General features: G+C 43.1%; 1 protein-coding gene across 2 annotated transcripts in view; it reads right to left on the reverse strand.

Annotated features, from left to right (window-relative positions):
• Positions 1–4,508: 4,508 nt before the first annotated feature.
• LOC148477780 (uncharacterized) overlaps positions 4,509–12,200 on the reverse strand; it is a 32,424-nt gene continuing 24,732 nt past the window's right edge. The window contains exon 7 of one of the 2 annotated variants that reach the window (XM_088456202.1): positions 4,509–8,655. In XM_088456202.1, the coding sequence (XP_088312328.1) occupies positions 7,826–8,655 (830 nt within the window). In that variant the 3' untranslated portion in view covers positions 4,509–7,825. Of the gene's footprint in view, positions 8,659–12,200 lie in introns of both variants that reach the window. The other variant, XM_088456201.1, reaches the window with a different exon arrangement.

Here is a 12,200-nt window from a genome sequence, read left to right on the forward strand (position 1 = left end):
ATCTCAGTCATTGCAGAGATCAATTTACTTTTTAGTCCTTTTGTGTCCCCCATCCATCTCCTAGTGTATGTGTGATCATTCTCAGGACACACATTTTCATTAGCATGTCTATTATGTACTGTAATAATGTAAGTTATTGAAATGTTTAATACTGGATAAGCCTTGATGTTAGCCTGGTCCATATGTCTGTGTTAGAGCAAGGTGACACCTCCCAAAACAAAAGACCCTCTAAGTTAATTCCCACCTCCCCAGGGGACGATCAGGATTTACTCCTCCTTCCATTTGCCTGTTTTGTGTCTCACGTGAACCTGGTAGACTGAACGGAACCATCCCAGCAGGTGTTCATCAGGGAAGTAATACCCAGAGGAGGTAGGAGAAAGTGACAGCATAAGGGACTCGCACCAATCAGGAAACGGTGCAACCCCCCCTGGGAGGTCACAATATCGTGGGAAATTGGAAGATTTTAAAACAGGTCACTGAAGGTAACTCCACATGTTAGTCGCTGACTTTGGCTAAGAGGCCTCGCTCTGCCAAGGTGCTAGTGGAACGCATCACCAGTTCTGTGGATTTATACTTGGAAATTCTGCAAGGACCTATACGCTATTCATTGCTGTGTGTTCTGTGATTAGCTTCTACTGCATGGGGTCCTGGAAATGCTTGATTGTACCCAGGGACTATCACTGCTGTGTGATCTCTGATAGTTTCTACGTGTGGGGTCCTGGAAGTGATTGAGTGGACATACGCTATGCACTGCTGCGTGATCAGTGATAGTTTCTACTGTGGGGACTGAGGGTCTCTAGCTATTTCGTGGAATTGTTCTGGGACATTATACTCTACTGGGACTGCCTCTGTCTGGACTGCTACCTGTTTATTGCCCGTTCACTGGATTTACTGCTTGTCCTGACATATTATCTATTTCTGTGTGCTGTGGAAAAATAAACCATCACGTTGGTTTCATCTGCTCGGTGTCTGGGTGATTGAGTGAACCCCGTATCCTCACAGTGGTGGCTTATCTGTCTTGACAAAGGTCCTTGAGGGACCGAAACGTCGACCTATGCTATGTAATCTGTGAGTAATTAAAAGACTTTCTACTGATTGATAAGTGCCCATTTATGTTTGCCTATATATATATATATATATATATATATATATATACACACACACATACTGTATATATATATGAATCAGTATGTAATGCAGGCGCCTGTTTAGCCACTGGATCACAAACCTACAACGGCAGCTGGTGGGTCGAAATCCTGACAGCTGCAGGTAAGTACCTTAACTCTCCCCTCCTAATCCTCTCTTAGTGGTGCCTTAACCTTCCCCCGCTAGTGCCTAAACCTAACCCCCCCTCCCCGCACCCTAGACCTAACCCTCCCAGGGGGGGTGCCTAATCCAAACACCCCTAGTGGTGCCCAACCCTAAACCCCCTTCCCCAAACTTCCATTAGGGGTGCCTAACCCTAACCTTCCCCATTTAGTGCCTAAACCTAACCCCCCTCCCTGCACCCTAACCCTCCCAGGGGGTGCCTAACCCTAACCTCCCCTTCCCCTCCCAGGGAGTGCCTAACTCTAAGTCCCCCTGGGGTCCCTAAACCTAACCCTCCCTCCCCCCATGACTAGATGCTAAGACACCCAGCACACCTTCGTTCGGTGATAGGCGTCGGGATTTCAATGCCTATCTTTAGTCCCATGTCAAGATGTAAGTGTTGGGATATCAGCAGGTGGGATAGTACCCACCAGTATCCTGACTGCATCCCATAGATGTCTTTATATAAAGTCATTCATTCAACACTGCCTCAGAAAGCAGCCAGGTGCTGTGAAATGCATTGCAGTTTTTATTGCAGGTGTTGGGATACACGACAGCGGATCATCTTGGTGGCAGGTCCCAGCTATAGTTGTCACTAGACTAGCCAGATTCCTGTCTTGTCTGTGTACAGCTCTAGCTGTCTGTGTGCTGAATTCAGCTGCACACTAGTTAATCATATCTTGTCTGTGTGCACAGCTCAGGTGCACACTAACAGTCATTAGGAAAGGCTCTCTGCAGGAAATGCCTTTGATTGGATCCTGGATCGCATAAGTTACAGCCAGCCCTTCACTCCATGTCGGTTATACTGCCTGACTTCCAGAGTAAGTGGTCGTGTTCTCAGTAACCTGAGTTCTAGCCGGTCTACCTAGTTCTGCTGTTCCTGTACCCAGTGCCTGTCTGTCTGATCTGGATCTGCCTGTGTGTCATCCAGCCTGTATTCCTGCTGTGTCTGAGTGCTCCTGTCTGCCATATGGTTCCTGCATCTCAAAAAAGTGGTAGAGGATAGGCGGAGTGCGCAATACCTGCAGCATATTAACCTCCCGGAATGAAGATGTCACCACACCTCAACACTGAATTATATAAACATGAACAATCCAGGTGCCAAATGGCGCTGGATCTTAAACACAAATAATAATAATAAACATTTTTTTTCGATAAAGATAATAAAGATTATAATAAGATAAGATAATAAGATTGTTATAGCTCCTCACTCAGTGACATTTGTAAGATCTATTATTAAGTCTGTTCTTCCTTTTATGTTCCTTTATATTCTATAACAAACATTGGAGAACACCTGTGCAATTCAAGAATTTCCTCAAAAAAGATACACGATTATACCTTGAGACAAGCTACCCACACAAGGATTAAGTATCATTTGAGGCATTCTTTGCTCATTTATTTTATTATCTTTATCATTTTTATGTTTTATTATTTGTGTTGAGATCTAGCACCATTTGACACCTGGGTTGTTCATGTTTCCTGCATCTCAGCCCGCTAGGGCGCATCACAATCGACATATCCACTGATTATCTAGCTGTGTCTGTTTATGTCCACCAGAGTCGAATTTGCAGTGTTCTCATCTGCGCTGCTTCCAGTCAGTGTTCCTGCCATGTCTAAGTTCATCTGTTTACTGTCCTGTCTCATTCGTATCATATAGTTCCAGTTGCGTCACGGCTCTCAAGACTATTCCGTCCTGTCTCAGAAGCATCACCTTGTTCCAGTCGCCACGGCCTTCAAGGTCACTCCGTCCGGTTTCAAGTCGCACATCAGCCCACAAGGCCGCATCACCAAGATCCAGTCGTCACGGCCCTCAAGGCCTTCCTGTTACAAGTCACACTTCAGCCTTCAAGGCTGCATCGTCTAGTTCGTCTCACACTGGCCCTCCCGGCCGTTTCGTCCTGTCTCAAGTCACACCTCAGTCCTAAAGTCCTGCCTCAAGTCACACCTCAGCTCTCTAGTACTGTTTTGCTTGTCTTGTCCTTGTCAGTCCAGTCACGCCTGTTTTGTCCTTGTCAGTCTAGTCTTGCCAGTCCAGTCTTGCTTGAAATCCTCCATATCATAGTCCTGGTCGCTCCTGCCTTGCAGCTCATACCCTGTGTCTAGTCAGTCCCTGTCTAGTATCCTAGCTGCACTATAGTCCCTAGACATTCCTCATACCATAGTGAACTGCCGCTGCTTGTGTTGTTTCTGTGTTGTGTCATCTATCTGCAGCCTCACTCCAGGTAGCTCCAATTGTTGAAGGACTGCCACACCTCTACCCAGTCTTGACCATTGTCAGCAGTTCTTCGATCTCATCAAGTGAGAATCGTAACAGCTGGCTTTATTTTTAAATTTGTGATACGGTGTTTTTAAATTATTTGTATTTTTAATTATTCTTCTTACTACTGTCATCTACAACAGCAAAAATTAATTTCTTATTTTTAAATTTCATTTATCCACCATATTAGTGAGTTGTATTAAGTTGCCATTAATCTTGTTAATAAAATAATTTAATTCAGCATCGTAGATACTCTCCTGTTTTCAATTCTATTTCATTTGGGTTAAGTTGGAAACCCACTAGCTCTCCAGGGGTCGCAGGGATTGGTGACCTGTTGGCGCCACGCTACGATAATTTTTACTAAATTTAAAGCAGCAATTTCAAATAAATTCATATACTGATGTTATAGTTAACATAATAAGAATTGGTTAAATACAATTCCATTGAGTCAATTTAAAAGGACTAAAAAGTCTTAAATACTGAAATATTAAACAGGTGGAAAACATATAAAAAACATTTTATTCAAAAAGGTTACAGGGATCTTCTTAAAAAAAAGCCATATTTCAATTAACCAATGTAATATGTGAAAATGTTAAAAATAAAAGATAAATAAATGGGTCATAAAGACAACTGTTATGTGTGAGCTTTATCTGCCAATTCCACCCATAATACAAATGGGTATAACGAGCTATAAAATCAAACTGGCACCTGGCATATATTAGGAAACAGGACCCTACTTTTACAGCCATCAGACCAGCTCAGTCTCAGCTCATGTACGAGGAATGTTCAGAACCTCAGACATCAGCTGCACTTCAGTAACCCAGAAGAGATTACGTAAGAACAGAGGATCCACAGATGTGGCTCAGATCTAACGTGTACAAGTGTAATAAGCGACACAAGTAAACACAGATTTCAAGGTAATGTCAAAGCCAAAACCTTCTGATAAAAGATTTAATAGTTTATCACATGAGATATAACATATTGTCATTGAACATAAGTGTGGCAAGGTCTATGTCTTCAAGACAATTAAGCATTTTTACAACTTTTCCATTTTAAGGAAAACTATAATTGCTCAGAGAGTAAAATATATATAAAAAAACCTGCGGGGTATTCTAGTAAAATCCAGGGGGGGGCGATCTAATGATGATTTACAGAAATTAGCCCAAACCCAAATTAGATGGGTGTCCAAATCTAAAACACTTATACCTAAAAGCAATCAATTTTTATGAAGTTATCTGTATTCCATTGGAGTTTTTCTTCATGTTTTTTTGTAATCTTTTTTGTCTGTATTACTGGAAGAGAATGAGATCTGGAAATATCGAAAGCAAGAAGAAAAAGCCTTCCATATGTTCTTATATTCACTTGTTTTTATTGCCATTTTTTTGTTTTAGGATATTATTTTAGTTTTAATTATATCTGCACTCTTTTATGAACTGTAATTAGCTGGAGGACAGTGTTGTAGAACGACTTCTGGTTTGATCGGAAGATGGAATGAAAACCACTTCCTGTTGGGAGACTTCCGGGACTGCGTCTATGTGTCTACAATCTCCATGGACACAAATAGCTTAGAAACTCACATGATAACTCTACGTTCATTCATTGGCTGGCTTAAATGAACAAATAACCTGCATTTTGGAACACAACCCATCTGCTTTAAATCTTCGCCTTTCATCCCGGTTATCTTTTTACATTGTTAGCGCAAAAATAAATTTAATGTATACAGGTTGAGTCTCCCATATCCAAATATTCTGAAATACAGAATAATTTTGGCATGACTGAGCTAATGAAACCTTTGATGGTTCAATGTACACAAACTTTGTCTAAGGCATACATTTTTAAAAATATTGTATAAAATTACCTTCAGGCTGTGTGTGTATAAGGTGTATATGAAACATAAATTAATTTAATTTCTGTACACAAACTTTGCTTGAGCCACAAAATTATTGGAAATATAGTATAAAATGACCTGCAGGCTGTGTGTATAAGGTGTATATAACTCATAAATGCATTCTGTGTGTATATTGGGGGCCCATTCCAAAGATATTTCACTATGATTAGGGATGTGCAGGCTCGGTTTTACTCGGATTTACTCGGTTCTTATCGCCACTTTACCGCAAATTCGGATTTATTCTATTGGCTATCCAAAACACATGATATGCAATTATTACAAAATACGGAATATTCCGTTATCGAAAATGCCCCTGGTCCCAGCATTTTGGATATGGGAGACTCAACCTGTAATTTGTTATAAAGCTGTATTGCGCAAGATTGTTCTCACTCTCATGTATTGGTTTTCAGCGTGGGGATATTCTACTGAAAGACACCAGCAGTTTGTATAAGAAAGAGACATGGGGGGGGGAAATTCAATTAACACATGGCTAATTACATGTGCTATGTGGGGAAATGCTATTCAATTAAATAGGATTTTCCCCCATGTAAACCTGGGGTTAACTTGTGCTAACCACTTATGGCACATAAACCAATGAATCAACGGGTTTTCCCACACTGATGCCTATTCTCGCAACTCCTGAAGCTATGCTTCACAGATGGAATAATCAAAATGATTGAGGTACTAATAATACACCTGTGCTTTACAATATAACTGACTAGTATTTTTTCAAAAAATGTCCTGAAAACTGCCAATATTTTAAAATCAAATTATGTAAATAAGAGCCCTTTAAATCAATTCAGTACAGTCACTGCGGATCGCAGCCACCACCCTTCCAGTGACTGTAGCCGGGGGAGAAAAAGTAAGCTGCAGCTTCTCGGATCCCCCTGAGCTTGGACTGCAGGAAGATGGTCTGTCTTTCTGCAGCCGTGGGTGGCCAATCCTTTTAGGATTGTCCCCTTCTGTACACAGTCTGGCCAGCAGGAAGAGGGAGGGGACTGTTGTCGCAGCAACAAAGGGCCAGCTGGGTGGGCTGAGCCTGACAGCTGCTGTACAATAGCTCCTCTGACACGCATTAGGCATGGCCTCGACCTGCCAGACAAGAGGATAAGCCTGAATATCCTTTAAAAATCTGGACTGTTAGGGGGCCTATAGGCCAGAGTTTGGGTACTACTGCCAGTCTTTTAATGGGGGGGAGGGAGTGGGGGGAGATTTATGGCAGGAATTTGTCAGTCAGGTCTCAGAACATATGGCGTAGTATTAGCCAATAGGAGATTACCCCCAGTTACCTCCCTGAGCCTGATGTTATACATGAGTGCAAGAGGACATTTGGGTGATCCAATTCTGAACTACTATACATGAGACAAAGTTACTTTTCTGCAAATTCACTCAATTAATGGATATCATCTCGCAAAATGGATAAGAAGAAAACTAACAAAAACACAAGAATATAATATGTACAATACAAACACCAGCTCAAATATCCATATAGCCGGGAAGGGGAGAGAGCCCAAGTCAGCAAAAATACTATGCTTAATAGTGGGTAAATTTGTGTGAGTAATTGTTTATCAAGCTGTGACTCGGGGGCCTGATTCAGCAAGGAACACAGATGAGAATGCGCATGCATCTGGCCTATGTTTTTACACTGCGCGTGCCCGAACTAGCCAGCGGGATCGGGTAAGGGTACTTAGGCCACACGCAATGTTTATGCAGACCCTTCCGATATTCATTGACAGGAAGTGCCGTTTGTGGGTGGTGACGGGGGATGGTTGGGCGACCGCAGGCGTGCCTGTAAGACGCCGTTACATGGGCGTGCATAATTAAGTCTGTGCGGCGGCATAAGCAGCCAAACCTCTATTTGCACACAGGAAATGTCCAAGATCCTGAGAGAGGTCAGGTCAACCACTATTATGCAAATTGATCGATGGTTCTCTATGTTACCAATGTTTACGCTGTCTTGCTCACTTTTACAGTGCACATTAAAGGTAAGGGGGTGGCATTATATAGTGCTGGGCATCTGCATCTAGTGCTGCGATTTCCATGTGTATGGATTCATTAGCAAATTTCCGCAGTGGCCGGGTGTGTGCGAATGCGAACGTGCGTTCCTTGCGGATTCAGGCCCTCAGTCCTTTCCCTAAATCAGACCAGGAAAATTACTTCTCACCTGTGTGAGCTCTCTCATGTGTAACAAGACCACATTATGTGTAAAACATTTATCACACTCAGAACATGAAAATTATTTCTGCCCTGTTACTTCTCTCATGTGTGTTGTTTTCTGAGTAAAATGATTCCCACACAGCACACAAAATGTCTTATCTGTATCTTTATGCTGTGTAACCAAGGATAATTTATGTGTAAAACATTTTCCCCACTCAGCACACAGAAAAGGTTTTTCCCCTGTGTGACTTCCCATGTGTAACTAAAGTTGATTTATGTGAAAAGCATTTCCCACACTCAGCACATGGAAAAGGTTTCTCACCTGTGTGAGTTCTCCGATGTCTAACAAGATTTGATTTCTGTGTAAAACAATCCCCACACTCAGAACATGAAAATGGTTTCTCACCTGTGTGAATTCTCTGATGCATAACAAGATGTGATTTACATATAAAAGATTTCCTACACTCAACACATGGATAAGGTTTCTGATCTGTATGACTTTTCTGATGTGCAACAAGATTTGATTTATGTGCAAAACGTTCCCCACACACAGAACACGGAAATGGTTTTTCACCTGTGTGAATTCTCTGATGTGTAACAAGATGTGATTTACTTATAAAAGATTTCCCACACTCAGAGCATAGAATTAGCTTCTCACCAGTGTGACACCTCTTGTGTTTAGCAAGATTTGATTTATGTTCAAACCATTTCCCACACTCAGAACATGGAAATGGCTTCACAGAGGCCTTAGCTGGCTGATGGGTAATGAGTTTTGTGTCCTGTGTAAAACATTTACCATCTATAGAACAAGGAGAGATTGTGGATACACTAAAAGCTGTACTATGTTTAACAGTATGTGAGGTATCAGGAGAACATTGCTCATGGTTAGAGGGATCAGATGACGTATCTGCACTTTGACGTACAGGATGTATAATGCAGATAATAGGGATTTCTCCTGTAGAATCCTGTCTGATGTTATCTTCTATTTTATAGTCTGGAGATAAAATGAGACATTCTTCCGAGATATTGCTGGCGTTACCTCCATCTGCTGGGAATAAAATAAATATATGTAAATATCCTCATAATCTGCCTGATAAAGATTAAGGTGAAATATCCCCAAATTACCATCAGGGGTTTGCCCAATATAAAACCTACTTGCTCTTGGTTTATCAAATCAGAAAGTAGTGAATTAAGGGCATGATATAGCAGAGGACAACACACAAGTGGCTTTGCAATTCCATCCTGCAAAAATGCAGATGTAGCAGGTGTCTGTCACCACCTTGCTGCATCTATGATCCCAGAGTTGAGATCAAGGTCACGATCGTAACTGTTGATCAGACCGCGGTAGCTGAAGCTTACCACAGCCTGGCCAGGTCCTGTCAGCCTGCGAAGCCAGGAAGTCTGCATCAGTGGACGCAGATCCGGGCCTTGCCACTCCAGGAAAATGGGGATGACACGCCCCCATTTCTGGGAACCCAGGCCATCCCTGCCCCCACACCACCCCGCAAATGCCTCTGCCTGTCGATCAGGCAGAGGCATACGGGGGGCCTGCATGTGATCTTGCAGGACCCATTGTGCCCATGTGCAGAACGGGATCGGTAAGGATACTGCCTGACGCATGTTCAAACGCTGGAAGACCAGCAGTGAAGATCCCGACATGTAAGTATTTTAACTATTAACCAACCTAACTCCCCCTAACCCTCCCTTAGGGGTGCTTAACCCTAACCTCCCCCCCAAGTGCCTAACCCTAACCCTCCCTGGAAGTGCCTAAACCTAATCCCCCGTTTTCCGCAGCCTAAACCTAAGTCTTCCATGGGGGTGCCTAACCTTAACCTCCCCCCGGAGGTGCCTAGCCCTAATCCCCTTCCACTAGCCTAACCCCAACCCTCTCAGGGGGGTGCCTAACCCTAAGTCCCCCCGGGAGCCCTAAGCTAACCCTTCCCCCCCCCCCGCGCGGCTGTCCGCGGCCACCGCCCGGCTTACCTTCGATCGGTATGCCGGGCATCAGGCACCCGGCGTAGGTAAAATGACAGGAGTCGGGATTTCGACGCCGGTCATTAGACCCTTGCCGGGATTAGACAGTCGGGAAGCCGGTGGTTGGCATTTAGACCATCGGCTTCCTGACTGCATCCCGTGCAGAACGGATCCTGCGCATGCACAGATTTACGATAATTGGGAATCTGTTGAATCAGACTCAAAGTCTGTTAGCGAATACCTTATTTCAATGTCAGAATTTAATAGGGCGATAGGCCGGCAATTTTGGGAACTTGTTGGATCCTTGTCAGATTTAGAGAAAGTGATAGTCCTAGCTTCTAACATTTCATCAGGAAAACTAGCATTCTTAATGGAATCACTGTAGAACGCATTAAGGGCAGGCACCAAGACCGACTCGAGATTAATGTAAAAGTTATTTGTAAAACCATCTGGACCGGATGTCTTATCCTTCTTGAAAGACATAATAGCTCTCTGAACCTTCTCTGCACTCCATTCTGCGCACAGCACCAGATAATAAGCTGTAGATAACTTAGGAAGGTCAAGATAGTCCAAGAAGGAAGCAACAGAGAAGTCTGTGGGTTGATGAGTATAGAGTCATGTGGAAGGCTTTATAGTTGTTCATAATAAGCCGCAAACTGTTATGCAATATTTCTGGGATTCTAGAACTGTTTAACAGGTGTTTTAACACAGTTAATGGCATAATTGTTAGCTCTGTTGCCAAGGGTGTAGAATTTCCGACTAAGACAAGCAATGGCGCTCTAAATATAGACAGAGGGCCTGATTCAGAGCCGGACGCTCTGAATCAGGGCCCTCCTACCTAATATTGGAGCGGCCTCCTGGCAGCTCGCATAGCTGTGGGTGACCACCCACAGCTTATGCGAGTGGCCAAAAAGATGGTCGCGATGGTCAAGACCATCGCGACCATCGGGCTTGCGACGAGACCCTTGTGGTAGGGTCTCGCTGCCGCAAGCCCGGAGTGCTTTTGGCTCTATCAGAGCCAAAAACACTCCCACTGACATCACTAGTGATGTCAGTGGGGCCGGACCCAGACGGTAGGCGTTCCCATGGGAACGCCTCCGTCTGGGCAGCCACGCCCCTGGCACGCCCACCAAAGGGGGCGTGCTGTCACTCACCATCGACAGCATGCCCCCTTTGGTGCGAGACCCCGAGCGACGGCTTCCCCGTCGCTCGCCGGGTCTTGCGCATGCGCACGACGGAGCAGCCTCCGTCGTGCGCATGCACATTTGGGTAACATCGACCCGCTTGCGAGCGTAAACCGCTCCCGAGCGGGTCTGAATGAGACCCAGAGTTTTGAGCTTTTTACCAACCTCATCAGGGTCAGTCTCAAGTTGTGAGTCCAAGGAGTTTATTTGATGTTGTGCCTCTAAACGGGCAACTTGTTTTGTATGACACTAGAACCTTGTTATCTTTTTTTATTGTATGGCTGCACCCTCTAAGCAGTGCCTTCAGGGCACACCAATGTGTACTTATCAAGGTATCAATTGGATCATTGCCTTGGAGATGAGAATCGAGGGCATCATATAGAATGTGTACGCCCTCATCTTCTAACAAAATAAGGCCAATAATCTCCATGGCCTCAAAGGACAATGTTGCATAATAGGTTGCCAGCTCCATAATAAAGAAGCATAATGAGACCATGTGATAGGGAGTAGGGAAATAGAGGGGATTAGTTGTAAGGACCACTTGTCATTGAGCAATAAATCTATGCGGGAATAAGATTATATACGTTAGAGTAAAATGTCAACACAAGAAAAAAAGCTGACTCCTTTGTGGGGTACTCTTAATCAAAAATAATTCTATATTGAGAAATGAAGATAATGTTAAAATATCAGTTTTATTAGTATACTCTTAAAATATGAGAAATAATGTTACAGTAGTAATTATTATTTATTTTTGTAATTAGATATAAAATATCAGGGAGACCACAATTGATTCTAAATTGCTGATAAATGAGGCGAAAATAATCATAAACGAATACTCCTACAGAAAGACACAATTACTTAATTCCCCAGTGGGATATGTAAGGAGTAATAGCTCTCAGTTAAGCACTTGTCAGGTATCACCACTCAGGGATCCTTGAACAATTTCATTCAAATGTACAGTTATATAGGAAGTTATGTAACACATAAGGTACAATCGTGGTTTCTCCCTCAACGGGCCGCTATCAGGCACACACAAATTACAAGAAACTATGATGATTAATATTATCAATCTTTCTCAACACATTCTGACCACGAATCAAACATCAGTAATTTTAATAGATTCCAATGGAAAACCAACTTAAGAATCTTTGGACGGAAATTACTACTACAAAATTCAAAAAGAGAGGATTTAGAATCTGTTAATACAACGACAATTCAACCTTCTGGCCAAGATGAAGTGTCTGAAATATGGACAACCCAAGAACAGGAAATACTCAAAATGTTGCATCGCCAGGGGATCAACAGACCACTCTAGGAATCAGGCGACCAACCTGTAAGAATAAATCCACTTTTTGGCCTCAAGAAACCTTATGTCCAGAAGTCAAGATATTCATGAATCTGGTTTCTAAAGATTTTGACATTATCTATAAAA

Source organism: Taudactylus pleione, unplaced genomic scaffold (genome assembly GCF_031769625.1).
Source record: "Taudactylus pleione unplaced genomic scaffold, aTauple2 ptg000689l, whole genome shotgun sequence".
Classification (NCBI taxonomy): domain Eukaryota; kingdom Metazoa; phylum Chordata; class Amphibia; order Anura; family Myobatrachidae; genus Taudactylus; species Taudactylus pleione.